A 21,555-nucleotide genomic window follows, 5' to 3' on the forward strand; every position below is an offset into this window, starting at 1 on the left:
TGGAAGAAAAACGCTATGATTTGTCAGAGTTATTTACAGACGACGATGATTCAATCAGCAGTCATAGAGGAAAATCTTTTTCTCTCGGTTCTGTCGTACAGGGAAGTAAATACATGTGAAACACATCTTAAAAGGTTGGTGTTAAAACAGTCATGTCATGGTCAAAGTAGTTCCACTTTACACCGAAACCCTCATCATTCAGTGCATGATTTCCCTTCACTCACACAGTGATACATGTTTACCACCTCTTAGAGACAGTGTTCTTAATTGTATGAATGTTTTACTGGGAAAATACATTTAATTCAAGTATTAGCACCCTGATCATTAGGTGTTATACTTTTGGCCTTATGTAAGTGTATTACTAGGAATGGGCGACATAAGGAATATGTCACGGGAAGGGGCGGGACTTTGCCTCTCTATAGCTACTCTATAGTGAGCAACAGTCAACTGAGATGTCAGATACTTGTGTGGTACTAATGTAATCTTAGCATTGTACTGTGGGATTGTTAGCAGGATGATTTTTTCTTCTTCTTTTTCACAGCAGACATTTAGACTTGTCATAGCAGGAGAAACGATGGCGTTAAGTGTCCCAGTAAGCCATGATGGTGAGCCAGGAGGACCCTGGAACTGGGTCTCTTTGTATTCCTGGTAATGGGAATGCAGTCGTTATTATTATGAACATTATTAATTACACCTGTGCATTTCCTGCTATGACATGCCAGAATATCCGCTGTGAAAAAGGTCTATTGATTTTCCTGAACATTTATCATGATATCAATATTGCAGTATATAATTACTGTACATATACCGTGGTACTCCTACACTACAGGAAAAGTGATTTATTCCAATCTTCTGACATCCGACGTCGGTTTACTTATTTAAAAGATGGGCCAGACTGTTCGTGTGTGCAAGAGAAAAGCTGGATGTAAGGTTTTAAAGGGATAGTTTGGATTTTTTTGAAGTGGGGTTGTATGAGGTACGCAAAGCAAAGCAATGTACTGCTATACATACTTTAGCCACCTAAATTAATCGATATCAGTTTAAGTGTACGTTATATTTAGATAGCTTTACCTCGCCGTCAGACCGCCCCGTTTCCGACGCGGTTATCTATGCTCTCTTCAAAGCCACCAGACTCCATTGACAAAAACAGTAATTTTACCTTGCAGAACACAGTGGTTGCTGGTCTACTGCTGCCTCGATCGGTTAGTTTGTGTTATTAAGTGACTTTGGTGTTTTAAAGGGTTAGTTCGGATTCACGGTGGGCCTTTTTTAGGTGGCTAAAATACGTTTTGCTGCCAGCTCCATCCGCAACAGTACATTATTTAGTTTCCGTGCGATAACTCCCGTCTGGTTCTCCAAACTGGGGGCGTGCAGACCATCATCTACTGTAGGTAATTCACTTGCTATGGATAAGTATCTCATACAACCCCACTTCAACACATCCTAACTATCCGTGGTAGTATTTAAACCAGATGTTACTGTGTGTAATTACATTAGACTGTACAGATGTTCATGATATTATTTCCACCATTTAGGGTAAACTGGCCTTGATCTGAGAGTACAATTGAAGGTGGCTTGAACTTTGTTTCCCCTCAAACTGGACCTACTATTATAAAAACAACAAATTTGTGCCACATATGATTTGCAAAATTATAGTTTTTTTTGTCCCTATGAATTTATCTCGCTACTCCGGTTAGAAGGAAGTAGACATATTTTGGAAACACCTACTGTTTACCTGTTGGTCATGATGAGTGTAGCCACTCACGCTCTGATTCACTCACTCTCATCATGACAGGCTGTATGTGTGGCGTCCCACGTCTACTGTCAATCGACAACAAGCGTGGGTTCCAGCTAAATTAACTGTACTATGTGAGCTGACTCTGCTAACACAGAGTGGGAGTGTGGCGTCGAACCCAGCAGGGAAGCTGGAGTCATAACCAGCTCAGGAGGAGGAGAGTGAAAGGTTGGGTGAAGTTACTCATACACAACAAATTCTCCCACAAATGCCTAAAACTGGGAAAGATGCCGAGTTAGTTACACAGACATTAACGGAGAGGCAGCAGAGGACTGAGGTGGCCTATCAACAACTAGTAGAGGTCACTGGCTTTCAAGTGGGACTCCTTGGAGAGTAGACCAATGAGGCAGAACTAAAGTGATGTCTGCTTGTTTGTAGAGAGATTAGATCTGTGACATGTAGGTGAAAAAAAACACATTTAGCCGACAGTAGTGCAAATCAAAAGAAGGAGAGACACAAGGGTCAGATTTCCGTGGCGGCGATCTCGTCAAAGTTGATCTCGTTGCCGCTGCCCTCGTCCTCCTCTCTGCTCTCCAGTTCCTGGCTGAGCTCCTGCAGGAGCTGCTCCAGCTCTCGGTTCCTGCGATACATCTGCACGTAGTTCTGCTGCAGCTGCTTCTGGTAGCGGATAACTTTGTCCTTCTCCTCCTGCCATATCCTGCGCTCCTCCTCGAAGCCTCCCGTCTGCTGCTCGGCCCGCTGACGCTCGTAGGTAAGCTCGGCCCTCATCCTGTCGAACTGCGTCTTCATGTTCTGCAGGGCCTCGGTGCTGCTCTGCCGCTGGGCCTTCGCCTCGTCGCTCTCGTAGGCGAGCAGGTGCTCCTCTGCTTCGTGGAACACCTGACACTGTCTGTTTCCTGGGCCCTGACTGGCCAAAGCCTCTCTGAGATGAGCCAATTCTCCCTCGAGGCGTCCTACCTTTTCTCTGAGCAGCTCCGCTTCGCTCTTGCGCCGCTGTAGTTCGTTTTCGCACACCTCCAGCTCCAGGGTTCGTGTGCGGGTCGTGCCGTGGGCCTCCTGGAGCAGGACCTGGGTGTTGGTCAGCTCGCCACGACTCTCTCGGAGTTGACCCCGCAGCGAGACGATCTCTCCCACACGCTGGGCTAACTCTCCCTGCACCTCCTTCAGCTGCTGCTTCAGCAACGAGATTTCCCCCGACTTCTGACACACCTGAGGGGAGAAGAGAAACAGTTCACGATGGATATTCAGCTCAGTAAAGCAAATATATTTTGTTGTAGAGGCTCAACATTCAATAATAAAGACAAATTAAATAAGTAGGGAATTGTTTGGTCTATATAATGTCAGAAAATGGTAAAAAATGTTGCACAGTTTGCAAGAGCAAATGTCTTGTTCTGTCCGACTAACACTTAAAAACCAAAAGCAACTTTCTATCATAGTAGATTAAGAAAACCAGAAGAACCAGTGGCATTTGCTTAAAAACGTGTACATTTATTAGCTGATTAATCAGTCAATTGACATCAAATTTATCGTCAACCATTTTTGATAATCTATCAATTGTTACTGATTAATTTGATGTCGACTGACTGATTAATCAGCTGATCTAAAAACATAAAAATTGAATAGAAGTCTCATTGAATCGAATATATAACTCAACACTATCAGCTCTTTGTCTGCGATACAAGACAGGCAGACAGGAGGAAAAATAAATCATTCAACTTTAACTTACTTACCAATTTGGCGTTCTCTCTTCCAAATAATCCAGCCACGTAACTATCCATGCATGAAATTAAATCCCCGGGAATACGCACCAAAATTAATGGTTTGTAAGAGTGGCATCTAATAACGTAACGGGACGCGCAACAGAAGTAATCCTGACCTGTCATACTGTACGCCACAGAGCAGCGCATCGCACGTTGTAAATAAATCAAGCATATTCCAGTGATGTAATCCATGAAATCACACTTCAGGATGTCCTCTTACTGATGCTTAAATTCAAAATTAAAAAATGATTAATTAAAAACAACGTACACAAAAGTAGCCGACTAGGCTGCTGCAGAAGTAAAGAATATATCGGCCGATTAATCATCTTTTTCTTGCTCCAAACTCCACGAAAATCCACTTTCGGTCGACCTCTAGTTTAAGCAAACCAAACCTCAGCTCACATTTTTATTGAGCAATAAATGACAACATTTATACAGATTCTTCTTCTCTGGTTAAGCACCTTGTCACTATTAAATTTCAATAAATGCCATTTGATCCCCAATAAAGATCTAAAAGGCTCTACTTATGCTGAGCTCCAGACAACTCCGCGGTCGGAACTTTCCCAGTTAAAATGTCCAACTTACGACCGCCAAGCAAACCTCAGTTTAACTCTTTGTTTGGCTCTGTGACTGAGGAAGTCTGCAAGTTGTTCTGTTTTAGTGAGTCTGAATAATTAAAGAGGCTTCATATATTATAGACCATTTCACAGTTGTAAATGTAAACATTCAGAATGTGTCCTAGTTTATTTCCTGTTGCGGTGTATGTGAATGACGTGAGCTGACAGGAAGTAAACATGGACCCAAGCTGTTGCCTAGCTTAGGTCTATATCCTCCCTGTATGATCAGTCTCAGGGAACAAATACACTGAGTGTCCAAGAAATGATTCAATTGTGACACAATTAATTATCTCAAACAGCAGAGAAGATCAATTGTATTATTGATCTGTGTCTGGAGCTTATAAAGACACAGACGCAGCCGTTTCCATTGGTCTGCCTGTGAGTGATGATAACAACTGATTCTTGCATCATATTTAAGTTCGTCTCCATGTTATCAAGACCTTTACGGCTACATTTTGTCAACATTTTCACTTCCTGTATCAACTGAATGAATGAGAGATTCACTGATTAATAACCATCATGTTCAATTCCCTTTCTTTTAATTAGGGAAATAAATATATTATGGGAAAGCTGCCGTGGTCAGATTGATGCTCTAAAGTAAAAGTCATGGTTTAATATGTACAGTGCTTAAAGCAATACTGTAAAACTGAGTTTAGGCAGGGATGGGAAACAGTAAAATCAATCAAGGATGGCATTGTGATAAACTCTAACTTACAGCCCAAACCTTTTCCTTTTATCGTGGTCATTACTATACTGAATAAAATGTCCCTCAACTGAAGACCTGAGTCAGTTGAAGAAGCTCACCTCCCACTTGCTCTCCTCCAGTCGAGGCCCCAGCTGGATCTTCTCGTGCTCATAGGAGGTGCAGCGCTCCTCGAGCTGCTCCCTCTCCTTCAGAAGCTGAGCAAAGTCCTCCTGCAGCTTCTTCTTCTCCTGCTGGAGCTGATAAACCTGCCGCCATAAACACAGACAGTATCAGTACAAGACGACATAGTAGGACAATTCCTAGTAGGACCAGGTCTTATAGAGGTAGATCAATGCAAATCTTAAATGTCACCGCTAAGTCAAAAGTGGCCAAATTTTCAATCGGATATTGTTTCAGCAACTGTCACATATGGTTTGGTCTTGCTCTAAAGCAAACTCATTTCTGAAAACTAATATTTTTGTTTCCAGGGGTTTTCCAAATATTGAATTAGGGCTGTCAAAGTTAACACAATAATAACAACATAATCTCACGCCACTAACTTCTTTAACGCATTAACACAATCGATCTGTCGGAGGTTGTAGCAGGCCATTTTCAAAGGGGTCCCTTGACCTCTGACCTGAAGATATGTGAATGAAAATGGGCTCTCTGGGTACCCACAAGTCTTCCCTTTACAGACATGCCCACTTCATGATAATCACATGCAGTTTTGGGGAAGTCATAGTCAAGTCAGCACACTGACACACTGACAGCTGTTGTTGCCTGTTGGGCTGTGAGGGTCTCTGGACAACATTTGTCATTGTTTTGTGTTGCTAATTGATTTGATATGAGAATGCTTTTTCTACTCTTATTGCTAGAAGATTTAAAAGGAAAGAGATCAATCCTCCGATATTTGATTTGATTTTTAATGAAGTTCTTCTGAGAAAATCAGATATGCCACAAGGGGCAATGCATCCCAGTTTCACACATCATCACAACATCGCAGTTGGTTATAATTTATTTAGAAACATAATTACTACAGATACTGACTCTGGCACAAAAGGCTTAACGTTAATAAAGTAAACCGAGCTACTGCTACTTAACACAGCTTTTTAAAAAAATACTTTTGTGGCTCTGGCCTGTAATGATGTTTTGTCTCATCTTTCACTGCATTTGTAGTAAAATGCCAGCACCATTGGTGTGTAGTAGAACCTGATCGAGCTTTTTGTCAGCGGTTCTGACCTGCAACTGAAGCACCTGCTGTGCACGCTGGGCCTTCTGCGAGGCTACCTGCATCCTGGTGGCACAGCCCTGCCTCAGCTCCTCCAGCTCCAGCTCAAAACGCTTCTGCTTCTCCTCATAAACCTGCATCGAAAGACAGAACAACAAATCCATCAGGATTTATAGCACAAAGCAAATGTCAAAAGCCAAAACTGATTATTGTTTTTTTACTACAAACTCCCGGGGAAGAGGACAAAGTGTGTGTTTCTCTGTGAAAACATCAAGGTGTGAAGTTAAGTCTGTACCAACCTGACAAATTGCAGCTTCATTCTCATCCAAGTTGTCTCTGAGTTGCTGCAGCTCCAGCTCTCTCTCCCTCAGCTTGTCCTCCAGGTCCCTCACCACCCCCTCGTAACCCTCCACCGGGCCAGGGGAGCGCCCGTTGGACCCGCTGTCAGACAGAGGTTGACCTCGGCCACTTATCGAGCCGGAGCCTGTACTCTTACTGGAGGATGAGCGCCCGCTGTCTGAGTTGGAGTGTCCGTGTCCGCTGACTGGCGGAGCACTTTTCATGGGCTCCAGGTGGCCAGCAGAGGCCTCCCCTGATGCCAGACTGTAGCCGCCGTTGCTGTAAGGCGGGAGGCTCGAGAGGGAGTTGCGTCCGGAGTCGGTCAGTTGGCAGGAGTGGCTGCTGCCGCCGCCGCTGTGGCGGGCCCTGCTGTACGAGCTGCTTTTCTCGGAGCAGGAGGGCGACGCCTCTGTGTGGGTGGGGCTCAGCAGGTTCAGGTTGTTTTGGCTTTCCGATGCGTTGGCACAGTGGCGAGGGGAGAGGTATTGCATGGAGGTACGGCTCTTGGGAATGACGGGTTTGAAGGCAGTGGGCCGCAGCACCGTTTTCTCCATGTTCTAGAGAAGGAATATAAAGTCAGATGAGTGTTGAGAGGCAAGAAGGCAAGGATTTAAATAAATAAAGACTCACCTTCTCAAGTTTTCCTGACACGGGGATCAGTTTTGGAGGAGGTCCCCCCATGTTCCCATTGAACCCTGATGCTTTAGTCTCGTCTGCATCACTTCCTGGGCTGGCACGTGTTACGTGGTTGTCGTTCCAGTCGCCTACATACTCCTCATTCAGATAGGTATAGTTCACATTCCCACTGTCCTTCTCCAGCCCCCTGCTGGACGTCGTGGAGCTCTGCTTCTTGAGCGCCGGGATGCTCTGCAGTAATAAGGAGTCCAGGGGCGAATCAGAGCCCAGACAGGGGGCGCCCGGTGTGGGCCGTCGGACCCTGGTACCCAGTTCAACGAGAGATCGGTGGTCCTGGTAGGGGCCGTGGCGTGAGGCGATGAGGCTGCTGACGGAACCCATAGGATCCAGAGTGGAGGGTGGTGCGTCGATGGGGGGTGAAGACCCGGAGGGGTGTCTCCTGCGGGGTCCTCCACTGAGGCCGGGGTTGTGGGGCTCAGCAGATATGGGCAGAGCCTGAACCAGGGCCATGGTGGCAGCTCAGAGGGGTCACTCGCTCTGAGAGAAGAGAACGACAGTGTGAGTCTCAGAAAGACGATGTTTTAATACGTGTTTAAACAATGATTCTCAATTACAGTTTTTATTTTGATCAGAGATGTTTAAAAGGACCAGTGTGTAACATTTAGGGGGATCTTTTGGCAGAAATGGAATATAATATTAATAAGTATGTTTCCTTTAGTGTATAATCATCTGAAAATAAGAATCATTGTGTCTTCGTTAGCTTAGAATGAGCCGTTTTTATCTAGCCATGTTGCACCGCCATGTTTCTACAGTAGCCCAGAACAGACAAACCCGAAAAGTTAACACTTAACTTTTCCTGCTTGGGCCGGAGCCGATAACGTTACTCGCTCCCGTCGCTGCCGCTCTCTCTCTTGCTTCACCACTCACTTCCCTCGTACACACACACACACACACTCTAAGCACTCTAATTTTACAACAACTGGCTCTAGAAAGGACCATTCACGTCTTCCCGTCAGCCACCGTAGCAATCCTACACGCCTGGCAAACAAGAGAAGTTGTAATCTGCAACCTCACCGCTAGATACCGCCAGATCCTATACACGGTTCCTCTTCTTCGGGGGCAAGTCTCAAGTCATTCAAGACAAGTCAGGTCTTGAAATAGCAAATCTCAGGTCCTTAAGAACAAGTTGAAGTCAATTCATAAGTCTTATCATACTGATGGGAAGTCTGAAGTCCAACAAGACAAGTCCAAGTTAAGTGTTAACTTTTGTAATAGCACTTGTAATAACAAATCTAACTTAACCTTAAGTTTCAAGTTGTTTGAGACAGGACAAATTCAAGTCTTGGGTCTTTTGATAGTCCCAAGTCAAATCTGGTCATCTCGAGAAAACTCCAAGTCTACTCTCAAGTCATTCAAAACAAGTCCAAGTCAAGTCTTGCAAGTCTCAAGGAAGGTCTCATGTCATTTGAGAAAAGTCAAAGTAAAGCCTTTAAGGACAGGTCAAGTCTTCATAAGCTAATTGCTAGTCATTTGTGGTGTTTGAGGTCTCTGATTGATGACCGTTATAACTGACTTGGTATTTGAACATGTTCCTGTGTTAATTGTGTTTTCATACAGAGCTGACATTAAAACATGTTGCTGTGATATTTAATCATCTCATCTAGGAAACTAAATACTGGTAGAAATGGCATGTGTTTCTCCCAGATATTAATAAGGTCAAATTCTAGCTCTTCAAAATCACCACACCAGGGTGCATTCAAGGAATGTTTCCACTAACAACTCCGACAAACAGAGATGATATACAGTAGACTGAGGCGTACAAATTTCCCACAAGACCATGGTGGCCCACACACAGAGAACCAGGACAGGCCATTCATGAAGCCCATTCAAGCAGCACTAACAGGGCTTGAGGCATGAGGCTTGCGAGGCATGAGGCAGCAGAAGAAAGGGCTCTCTTTTCATTTGAGATGTAAAATGGCTGCTAACATGCTGGCATTTCCCCTGACCGCAACAAAGGCTACTGTCTCCACACATCTTATCAGCCTCGGGAATAACTCAAAGTTCACAACTGTGGATAATAGAAACCCAGAGAAGAGGAGACAGGTTGAACTTGATGTGATACTGTAGCGGTGGGTGTTGTAGGAGAACCACTTACTGTTTCACTCCCTCACTCTCACAGGACTGCTGGTAAATATTGACACAAGCACATACCGACTACGATGTCAACACAATGTGTCTCGTGGATGGTGAACAGAGTGTTGTGTGGAGAACAATGGTTAACAGGACGCATGATGATGAGATCATAGTGCACATGGACGACGCACCAAACAGCGGAGCCACTTGTGCTCTCTAAAAACATCATGGTGAGTCACAGAACATGAGGATATCCGACTGACGGGTGCGTCCTGTTCTTGGGTTTCAGGCTTGTCTAGCAAGTCACACAAGATATCACTGAAGGATTCAAAGTATGGCAAGACTGCAGTCCTCGCTACGTCACTCGCAAATTAGTTTGTTAGTGAATCCCTGCTATGTAGGAAAACAATTAGGACTTCCCCTCTTGTTTCACGTACTCAGTAACCCTCTTAACCACAGAGGGAAAGGCTGTCCGTGTTGGCTAATAACTAAGGTGAAAGAAGGTCTGACTGACAGCAGGCATGTTGGCAAGACACACATCTAGACTCCACCTGCCAGGACAGGGCCATGCCAAGTCATTTTCCAACCTGCCAAGTTGTCTGAGAGCCTACAAGGCTACATACTGCGGTTAAACTGTGATTACCTAACGTTAATTAGCTCACTCAATGTCTGGCTGATCCCTGCTTAGACTCATAATAACTGACTGAGACAAATCTGGTACTGCAATATGTTGTTAGTATATGTAAACACCGTGAAACCGCAAAGGAATTAACACATATTCTATCATAATCTGTACACCAGAATCTGTCAATACCTTACTTAGATTGTGGTACAACTTTTTAACCAAAAAAAACCTGATGCATTACTGTACTATTATCAGAAAGATCAACAAACGCACAGCAGAAAATTATTATCCAAAATCCATGTGCTCACTCTTGAGCTAGAAATTAGACCAGAATTGCTCTCTGTCCGTTGATTCTCTTTGGTCATTCTGTAAATAAAATAGAGTTTAAAATGTGTCAGTGTGTCGTTAAAGATTCATAAAATTACTGCATCAGTGTCTGTATGAAGGAAAACGTAAGTTAACGGCAGCAGGAGCAACATGTGGTGTTTGGGAGGCAGAATTAACGGTCCTAATGAGCAGAGCCTGTAGGATTAATCTTATGTGATTTCTCTCTGCACTGAGAACAGATAATTAGTCCATGACGATATTTATTACATATAATCCTTTCTGAATGGGAGGATATCAGATTAACTACGGTACTACGCTAACGTCTAGAGTTGAGCTGTCAGAGAAACTCCTTGTACGTAAAATGATATTTCTCTACAACGACGGTCTGAAACATGAATCACAGAGGAGCCAAAAAACTACAGGTGATTTCAATGACAAGTATCCTTCCTGTTAGTTGTGCACCAGTCAGTGAGCTCACCTGGTGTTTAGTACAAAGAACATGGAAGAAAGAGCTCCAGGGATGACGTGTTTTTGTCGACCAAACAAGAAGTTAGCATCGCCCTGGTTCCCTCAACGAGATTTTTATATTGGGTTTTGGATTATTGCCGAACATAAGCTCTGTGGCAAACAAGGGTTTATGACACTTCTATGTTTTGTTCCGCAAGATAATCTGCACAAATGAACACCACTTTTGTGATTTTTGAAGTGTGAATGAAATCGCCAGAAGTAAAAAGCTAACGTTAGGCTATAAATGAACTACACCACGGTCGCATGAGGGCGAGTATACACAACGAGGCTGTAAAGGCGGACGAGTCGGCGTGATGACGTATAGTAGTCTCATTTAGCCACTTGTTAGCAACTGCTAAATCCCGAGTGGGATATTTACTGACAAATTTTATGTCGTAGAACAAAACATTAAAGTCTCTGAAGCTCGTGTTAACCACAAACCTTACATGTATTTCAGGCATGTAACTAAAAACCCGACTTCCAGACGAGGGAACCGGAAGTGCTAAAATGCTAACTCATTTCCGGACTCACTCCTGTAGCACTCTATATGGAGAGAGGCTGCATCACTGATGGATCTTAAAACTTATTTTGCCGTTGAAGCATTAATTAATGTTAAAACTCTAATGTTATTATTGTGAATTCTGTTGCTTGTTTTACAATATCCTCTCTCATTTAATTCGTATTTGCTCACACGCTGTATGTAAAGAGCTTAGGTGGATATTCATGTATTCATCCACGCAGCTGCATGAATGAAAATTTTAATAATGTCAGATTATGACTGTGGTTGTATATTCGCGCTGCAAAATGGAAAAAATAGTTTTGTTCTGATGATTCAATTTAAAATTGTCTCTTTCTCAGCATTTAATATTTTATTAAAATGTATTTATTTTCTTTGAGCATAAGAGCTGAAAATCTGGATTTTAAATGTATTACAGTGATTTTAGAAAGCGGAATAAAACAAATTGAATCCGTCTCTCTCTGCATGTTTCAACTCGTGCTGCTGCAGCCTTTACGTTAACCTGATTTGTGCCATCATGACTGTTACGAAAAAGTGACCCGGCTGCTTAATCGGACATGAGACCAATATGTTAAACTGCCATCAGATTAACGTAAAGGGTTGCACGTCTGAAAGGGGCGATATACTCAGTTTTGGCCGTGTAACAACAAACTGCCACAAAGAGCTACACAAACTTCTGGTTCAAGTAAAAACTAACCAAGATATGTTTTATAAATTGCACCATCTCCAGACTCTTCTAAAGGCTTCTCGTTGCCATTGCTTCCCTCAGTCTTTCTGAGCGGGGGGAGCCCGTTCGTTGCCCTCCAACTCTCTCCACATAAGTGAATAAGCTCTAATCCCTCCGGACTCAAGATGACTGGAACTATGCAGGGGACTCTCCTAAGGAAAGCAGAGGGGTTTCAAACCGGTTTTGACGCCCCCGTCATGATCAGGAGGTCCTGGTCTCCCTTTTGTTGTCATGGTGACCGGGGCCTCAGACATTAGAAGAGGGAGTAAGGGAAGAAGAGGGGAGGAGGGTCAGAGGGCTGACGGGGAGGCCAGGACCCCCTCCTTAGCATCTTAAAGCCTTCAGTCCTTCTATAGATCTGACGATCTTCCATACGCTCCCAGTTGGCTCTGATAGAAGATAAATGCACATTAACAAACAATGACTGATGGATGCATCCATGACAACTATACAGAGGGGGTGAATGGAGATAATATTCCTATAGTATGGTGTAAATACACTGTAGCATGGATGCCACTACTATTTTCATTATCGAATAATCTGTGGAGTTTATTTTTAAGAATATTTGCTTAACTGTTTGGGCACTATTTTCTGACACTTTATTCACCAAAGTGTTGTCTTCTGATCGCTTGTTTTGGGCAACCAACAGTCTAAAACCCAAAAGATATTCAATTTACTCTCATAAAGGATGACAAAAAGCTGCAAATCCTCACGTTTGAGAAGCTGGAACCAGTAAATGTTTGTAATGTTTGCTCGATAAATGACAGTTTTATTTGTTTCTGGTTAAAAAAAAGAAAGAGGAAATGGCCGATATAGGTGTAAAAGCAAGATGAAAACTGTATAGCTCTTATCTCTCAAAAGAAATATAATTGTTAAATGAATTATCAAGCCATCGACTTAAGTGATTAATCGACTTCTCACTTCAGGACTAAACTACTACAAAAACAATTCATTAACATGTCATATACAACGCAAAAACAACACTGCACGGCACATAAAACAATATTTCGACCACCCCCATGATGTCTACAGTGTCAGCTGACTGACTGCGAGCAGACTGTTTTTGTCTGGGAAAGCCCTTGAAGGTCTTAAAGCCCCTCAGTCGGGCAGCAGACAGACGGACTCAGTCACTCCTCCAGCAGGAGGAATGCGCCGACACACCGGCTAATGAGACTAAACACGGACAGAATTAGTACTGGTCACTGTTTTTCCTGATGTCTCATCATTCACACTGCCACATGCTTGGGAGAGGAGATTTTTAAAGTCATATTTCTCCTGCGTTGAGCATTTTGCTCTGCAGCAGCCAACAGTAGCAGCTCTGGGGATCTGCTGTCACACCAAAGCTTCAGGGTTTCATCCCCAATCTCTCAGCGCTGACACTTTTATAGAATTACTCATATAGAGAGAAGCAGCGTAGACAGAATCTGCAATAGCTGCAATATTTTTAAAATGTGATCGCGCTGCATAAAACTGTGTGTATATATCAAAACCCTGCAAACTAAGAGCCAACACACAGTGCAAGGTGCACACTTGAGTTCATTGTTTTAATTGGGTTTAACCACGTATGGTTTGTGGTATTAAAGTTTGGGATAAGGGATTTATTAGAATTAGGGCTGTCAAAGTTAACACAAAATCGTTTTAACGCCACTAATTTCTTTAACACATTAATGCAATCGATCTTTCGGAGGTTGTAGCGGACTCAGTTTTAAAGCCAGAGTGAAGATACTGGTATCATATGAAACTTGAAAACCTAAGGAATGCATGTCATACTAGCTCGTCGCAAAGGAGGCTAAAGAACACTCCAAACTTGCGCTTAATTTTGGCAAGAAAAAACTGGCATGGGGCCATTTTCAAAGGGGTCCCTTGACCTCTGACCTCAAGATATGTGAATGAAAATGGGTTCTATGGGTACCCACGAGTCTCCCCTTTACAGACATGCCCACTTTATGATAATCACATGCAGTTTGGGGCAAGTCATAGTCAAGTCAGCACACTGACACATGATGATTTGAGCATATTTGTTATGCTAAATGCAGTACCTGTGAGGTTCTGGACAATATTTGTCATTGTTTTGTGTTGTTAATTGATTCCTAATAATAAATATATACATACATATGCATAAAGCAAGCATCTTTGCCCACTCCCATGCTGATAAGAGTATTAAATACTTGACAAATCTCCCTTTACGGTACATTTTGAACAGATACAAAATGTGCGATTAATCATGATTAATCATGCGTCTAATCGCGGTTAAATATTTTAATCGATTGACAGCCCTAATTAGAATCAAAGCATATCAATATTCTTTGAACCAGTCCCAAAATGTCCCTTTACTTTTTACACGTCTTGTTTCTGTGGTGAAATGTGAGCCATAACAGAGACGACAAATCCATATGCTGGGATCAATACATTGAGATTTCAGTCTAGAAGATGTCACTGAATATAAAAATGTGTCTGCAGTCGGAGGCCTGAGATCACACAGTGACAGCCAGGTCACTCCAATCACAGCAGCGCATTTCATTACACATACAGCAGTGAGTCTAGATAAACTCCGATGGCATTCATTGGCATGCAGGGCGATATTTTGTCTGAGATTGGCAATCGGAGAAGCAAACAGTATAAAAGCCTTTTTATAGAGGCCGTTTTACAAAGATACAGTATACACGGTTTACTGGCCCTGCCCTGCAACGTCACACAAACCTGCTTTGACACAAACTGAAAGAGCGCTGCACTAAATCCTTCTTTGTTAGCCACCACGCCATAAACACACATCCACAGCCTCAGAGGTGAGAGTCTAAAAATACTCCCCCCCACCAGGTGAAGTGTTGGGATTGAGGGGGGTAAAAAGAAACTCTGTTATAATACTGGCCTTCATCACTGAGAGCAACGCCACCTCTGACTCGAGGAAGAAGACGTGGGGAGAAAGAAGTAAAGAGACAGAATGAAAGGAAGGAGCGGGTGTCTCAGTTTTCAGCAGGGAGCAAACAAATGAGTCTGGAGATCCCCTCCTCCACTCTCCATCTCTCTCTGCCCAAACTTCTGAATCCCTCTACCCCCTCCCATCTCCTTATTCGCCCCCTCTCTCTCGCTCTCTCTCTCTGGAAACTGGAACATAAGAGGGAAAGTGTAACAAAGCTATTTTAGTTTTGTAGACAACCTACCTTTCCACGGGCAGACACCTCGTCGCCCTGGCAGACACGACGGTCACCGTGCCAAATGTTAATGTTCCCAACTAAAACTGGATTCTTTTTTTACTGTTTAGTTTATAAACTGTCAGAAAATAGTTGCAAGTGCCCAAAATGACATCTTCAAATTACCCAAAGATATTCAATTTACAATCATCATACCGAGTAGGGCTGTGTATTGGCAAGAATCTGGGGATACGATATGTATCATGATACAGGGGTTATGATTCAATATATTGCGATACTGAAAGCAAGGCATGATATTTCAATTTTTTCTATGTAATTTTAGGAAAACTATCATAATATAAAGAAAACACCACCATATGCATAAAATCTGAGTAAAACAAGTTTACGTTTTTATGCAATTTAATGGATTTATCTGTAATATCCAACATCATAGCACTACATTGAGAGGACACGTCTCTTTGCAAATAAAATAAAGTATTGACTGAGTTAATATTTGCATGTAAACTATTAATTAAAAATCGACAGTGTTTTTGAGAATCAATACATTATCAAAAAACATAATATTGCGATATTAAATTTTTTTTCAATATTTTCTGACACCCCTATAAACAAGTAATTGATTGTCACAACTTTGCGATTTACTTTTGTGGATCGACTAACTGATTAATCAACTCTGTGTTTCAGCACTAATTATGCACACGGTGGCATATTTTGTGTTATCGGTCTGTAACTCACTGGTATTACAGCTTTTCTCGGACAGGATTTTTAATCTAAATAACTTCTCTGGTTAATATAAGGTTATATAAATAAATAAAAGCATTTTGATTATAAAGTGCATGGTGTATTATAGACTAAGTAGCTCCTGTGGCAGCCCATATACAAAGAAAACTTAACAAGCATTTCTCATAAGGACCAACAGGTTTGTTTGATTGGTGCACTGAACACTGTCAATGATTATACCGCACTGAAAGAGAGTGGAGGTCTCCCATCACTTAAACACTTCTGGATCAACGTCCTATGCTTGTCATTGTTTTTGTTTCAATGAGCAGTAACATAGAAGAGTGGAAGTTAACTGCAGCGCGTCAATTTTCTAACGATTATTTTTATTATCAATTAATCTGCTGATTATTTTCCTTTATAATAAATGAAATATTTAAAAAACAAATAATGAAAAAAATCAGCATTCACAATTTCTCAGATGCTTCGGTAATTTCTAAAATGATCTTATTTTGGTTGACTAACAGTCTCAAACGTATAATTTACAAGAAAAACAGCAAATTGTCACATTTGAGGATGGAGAATGTTTTGCCATTTTTGCTAAAAAAAGAACTGAAATGATTAAATCGATTATAAAAATATGGCTGCAATCGATTAATCAATAATCGTTGCAGCTCTAATTATTTGCATGCAATAAACCTTCTTTATGAAGCGAATAATTGTGACCGTATAAGTCGAACAGTGAATGAACCACAAACATTCCTGTCACCTTGATGGCCACAGTAATAAAGTCAACTTCCCTTTTCTCCAACGAGTTTCTTACCCCAGTTTGCTCCCTGCATATCTGCTCTGGTGTCTGCCCAGCTCCTTCTTATCATCCAGCCTCAGCTCCTTCAGCGTCTCAGGTTCAGTCGGCTCAAACATTCACTGTGTCCCTGCTCTCCTGGATGTTTGGCTCTGTTTCTGACCAGCCCTCCTGAGGAAAACTTCTCTATCCCCCCCAACAGCTCATTCTCAAGCCAAATGCCGCCAATGTGAATGGGAGCACAGTCCCCTCCTCTTCCTCTCTCCCACCTCCTCCTCCCAGTACAGCCCAGCCTCTCTCTGACAGATACACCTCCTCTCTCCCAGCTCCACTCCTCCTCTACCATTTCCTTTGACCAAGGAAACGACACTCTGCAAAGTCCTCTGCTGCCTTTGTCAGGCAGTGAAAAAGAAAAGAAAGGAGAAAGAAACGGAAAGCCAGGGAAAGGCGAGCTGTCAGTTAAAGACCATTCTACTTTCTCTGCCTTTTTTCAAGTAGAAAGGAGCGGAGAGTAAAAAGAAAGCGGAACTGCATGAGGATATCATCTCACTTTAAAAAGGCTGCCTTTGCCAGAGATGCGCTTTTTGGATTTCAGCCTTTTCATCTGTCAAAATTGAGTCTTCATCGAAGTGCGTTAAAGACAAAAACTAAAGAAGATGTGAGTGACAAGAGAGGAGAGGAAAAAAGCTAGCGGGGGGGTTAGGAGAAAGAAATGAAACTGGTGGGAGCCAGACTTAAGTTTATAGACACAAACATTATAATAAGAGAGTATAAAAACTCACTGCAGTCCTGCTTCTAATCTGTCAATGTGATCTGAAACACGCAGCACACACCGAAGTTCAGTTAATTACTGAGCAAATTCTTAATTAAAGAAGCCGTCACTCTGAATTAAAGGAGGTAAACCTGTCAGAGATGAGCACTGACGTTCCTTAAAAGCAAAGACAAGAGAGGATCGGAGCATTTCAAGAGGCAGTGCTGGATGTCTTCATTAGCTTATGGTGGCAAACGTTGGGTAAATACTGCTATGTAACAGACATACTGAGTCAGTTCACTGACTTTATGACTCTTCTTCACTTATGTTACTGTTACAATAGCTTAACAGTTTTGCTAAATGTTTAACATTATCCAATAGTTGTTATTTGTAGCTGCAGTGGCCGCTGTTCAGCTAAAATTACATAGTCTCACTTTAAGACAGTCAAGAATGCCTTCTGACACCGAAATACTCATTCTTCTTTTTGCTCTTTTTTGGTCTCCAGTAACTCCTGAGGAAAATATCTGCCTCTTTAGCTGCTAAAGCTTGCTGGCTCTTTTAACAATTTGATTTTTTAACAGCTGCCTAGTGCTGCTGGAAATGAAAGGGATAGTTCAGGTGTTTTGAAGTGGGGTTGTATGAGGTACTTATCCATAGACAGTGTATTACCTACAGTAGATGACGGTCAGTACGCCCCCAGTTTGGAGAAACAGACAGGATTACCAGCATGGGAGCAAAGCAATGTACTGCTGTGGACGGGGACAGCAGCAAAACACATTTTAACCACCCAAAAGAAAGGCTCACCTAAAAAAAATCTATATCCGTTTAAGTGTACGCTATATTTAGAATATTTTCAGCTTCATCTTGCCGTCAGACAGTTCTTTCCGACGGGGGAACTGAATTGAAAGTGAAATTTATCTATGCTTTCTTCAAAGCCAGACTCAGTTTACAAAAACAGTATACGTTTTGCTGCTGCCCCCGTCCACAGCAGTACATGCTTTGCTTCCGTGCTGGTACTCCGAACTGGGGGCGTGCCAGCCGTCATCTACTGTAGGTAATAAACTGAATATGGTGGATAAGAACCTCATACAAAACCACTTTAAAACACCCAGACTATCCCTTTAAGTTGTTGAGAGTGAACCAAAATGGTAAAGTTGCGGGTCAGAAAACCAAAACAAGGGACTGAAATACGCTAAAACGTTACGTGCAACCCCTTTCACATTACATGTAGTCATTTGATCTATTATCAATATAATAATATTGATTAGTATAGCTTTCAGGATCATATGTTTTGACATCAAATGGATACATTTAAACTTGACATGTTTTTCCTGATAGCTCTAATCAATATGGGATATTCATGTGTTAATTTGTGCCCTGGTTAAACCTCGAATCTGAAACATCTCTGATAGGATATTTAGGGTCTCTAACATGAGTAACCAGTCAATCAGCTTCCAAAATAGTATTTTCTTGTGACAGCGGGAGCATTCAGCCTTTGCCTTGACCTGTAATCCACCATCTGGCCAAAATGAATTAAAAAAAAAGAGAAACAACAGGATGAGACGTTGCAGTCGGAGATCAGCTGCTCAGCTCCTAGATGAAGAGAGGGGTAAAGTAGGGTACGAGAAGTAGGCTATGCCCTGCCACAGCCTTACACACACACACACACACATACACACACACACACACAAACACAGATCTGTCCCTCTCCCTTTCTCTTCTCAACTCCCTCCCTCTCTCTCTCTCTCTCTCCCCCTGCTCCTTTAACTGGGTCACACTGGTTGGCACAAAGTTTGTCCTTCAAGCAGTGAGACGAAGGAGAGGGAGTTCAAGGTCACTCTCGGTCACGTCTCAATAGGAGGTCTGGAGAACACTGAATGTGCCACAAGTGAAGTCCCGTCCCGCTGCAGCCAACAGAAACCACTCTCAGTTAGAGTCCAAGATTGGACGACAAACAACATCAATCAGCCGCCTCGAGGCCACCAGTGCTGGGATAAAGAGGCAGGCTGCAAATCACCTCTGTGAATGCCACCATTAACACTGCCTCTTTATAGGCTAGAGGGGGGGTGGGGGGGTCTAACATGACTCAGCCTCTTTTGATGGAGTTGATTTACAGGCCAAAGTAAAATGACGACTCTGTGGCTTCCTTCCCTGTCTGCAGGATAGCCAGGGAAAAAACCATGAGGGATATTAAAGTGAAATTCCAGTTACAACACATGATTCCAGTGTGGCTTTGCTGTAATGTTGGATACATCTGTCTGGTGGTTTTCTGGTTTACCCTTCTTAAGTCAAATAAAGTTTATTATCCTACAGAGATACAGAAAACGTTTAGGAGTGCCGTCTGTGGGCCAATTTCTGGTGAACATTGAAAGTGGCTCCTTAGAGGCCACAATTCTAGTTTATCTGTATCTATAGCGGACGCCCAGCAGGTGATCATCCATCATAGGCCGAGCTGCCATCTCTCTGCGGCCCGTCAGCCTGCTTCCTTCTATATTTTCATAACAACGCCTCACGTCTGGGACCAGAAACCGACAGAAAGCTAGGCCATCCATCAATGTCCGCTCTGCTTCTGCGTGGGGACATCACTCCCTCTGGACACGGCAGCTAAAACAGGCCTCGATCCAGCCCGGCCCTTTGGACCGTTTACTTCCAAAATAATCGCCCCCATGGCGCAAAGCAATCCAGGAACACCTCCGAAATAAACTTAGCGCGAAGGTTTAGCGCTTGGCAGGGGGTTGGCTCATCAGTTTCAGACACAAATGAAAACAAGGGAGGGAGAGAGAGCTTTGTAGATTGAAATAACTACTCCGAGTAAGTCTCGTCATAAATCCACAGAAATAAGATGGCTGTATTGAGTTGGCACGGACCTGATTTAGCCACACTCTGATTTACTGTATAATGTGCCAAAGAGATTAGGGTTACGCCTCCAGCTCTGGAATTACAGCAAAACCCTATCCATGATTAAGATCTGTTGCTAACTCCCACACAGCAGGAACGTGTTAACATCCACACATAGTGGGATGCACGCCGCTGTGTGTGCGTCAAAGCTGCAGCCAACGTCAATAAAGTGTTGGTTTCAGATGTCAGAAAATTAACACAAATTAAAAGCAGCAACTTTTCTGCAGTAATCCGAGAATGTTTGTATAAAATCAAACTTTAGAACAGCTAAAAAGTTTACTTTTGTTCAAATTTAAACCACATTTCGTCCAAAAAGGCTCCACTTACCTGTCAATGACACCCTGTCTTTAGCTTCTGGAGGCCTTAGAAAAGCATGGGGTACAGGTCGGTCGAGCATCCCAGGAACTCACACCGGAGTGCAGATCTTCATTTTCTCTTCGTCACTCCCAGACTGAGGGGATAGAAAAGCAAAAAGCAACACATGTTGTTGAATCAGCTGAAGAGAAGCAGTGAGGCTACTACCACTGTGGAGAGTTGGAAAACCTGAAATGTGACAAGTGTGTTTATGGAAGTCAGCGGGAAAGAGGAAAATCTGAGTCATGATGACAAAAAGGCTTCACATGGAGGGAAGGCTGAGACTGAGGGGATTTTCCATGTCAACAAGAGTGAAGACTGAACACAAAACTAGTACCCTGTTCACTAAACAAGTATCCCCAAAGTAAAGTTACTGTTTCCCCAACAAGTTTTTGTCATTTTCTATATGGAGGTTTAAACAAATACAGTTTCCATGTGGAAAACTACCTGTTCAAATTCTGCCTTTACATCCAAAAAGACAAGAAGACGGTAAGAGGCACACTGCCACCATCTGGAAAGCAGCACAGAGTCCATCTGCAATTCATTAAACTGGTATATTAGTGGTAAAGCAATATTTCAGTTTGGAGTAGAAGAGCATGAGAACAGACGATGAATACTGCCAGAGGTGAGTACAGCAGACAGCCATTATCTCAGACTGGCTATTATTCACATACTTTAGATCACATTTGGCACTATTATGTTTTCAGCAAGCGATATCTTGTCAGGTAGGACAAACTGTTGACAGGAATAGAGGAAGAATAATGGTGCTGGAAATGTGGACACACAAACTCTAAGGTATGTGAATCAAACTGCCCTCAACTTCAATTCTGCAGTCTCCCATTTCCAGGCCATGTTTTCCAAGATGTAATTTGTCCCTCCTCATGTTAAAGCATAACATAATTTCATAACTATCTGCAGATCCAAAGTGTTGGACTAATTGTCAGGTGTCCCTCAAGAGATCATATTTCCAAGTAACACTGTGCATGAATTATTCACACGGTATTCAGAGACTAACTGACAG

At 42.7% G+C, this 21,555-nt stretch overlaps 1 protein-coding gene across 1 annotated transcript in view; it reads right to left on the reverse strand.

Moving 5' to 3' along the window:
- The window catches only part of LOC141758387 (leucine zipper putative tumor suppressor 2 homolog), a 37,231-nt gene continuing 15,676 nt past the window's right edge, over positions 1-21,555 (reverse strand). Inside the window, exons 2-7 of the mRNA XM_074619747.1 lie at positions 20,508-20,631; positions 7,016-7,558; positions 6,346-6,942; positions 6,058-6,180; positions 4,938-5,084; positions 1-2,965 (exon numbers count right to left, since the gene is read on the reverse strand). Of these exons, the coding sequence (XP_074475848.1) occupies positions 2,258-2,965; positions 4,938-5,084; positions 6,058-6,180; positions 6,346-6,942; positions 7,016-7,531 (2,091 nt within the window). The 5' untranslated portion in view covers positions 7,532-7,558; positions 20,508-20,631 and the 3' untranslated portion in view covers positions 1-2,257. The remainder of the gene's footprint in view (positions 2,966-4,937; positions 5,085-6,057; positions 6,181-6,345; positions 6,943-7,015; positions 7,559-20,507; positions 20,632-21,555) is intronic.

The sequence above is a fragment of the Sebastes fasciatus genome, chromosome 20, assembly GCF_043250625.1.
Source record: "Sebastes fasciatus isolate fSebFas1 chromosome 20, fSebFas1.pri, whole genome shotgun sequence".
In the NCBI taxonomy this organism is placed as follows: Eukaryota; Metazoa; Chordata; class Actinopteri; order Perciformes; family Sebastidae; genus Sebastes; species Sebastes fasciatus.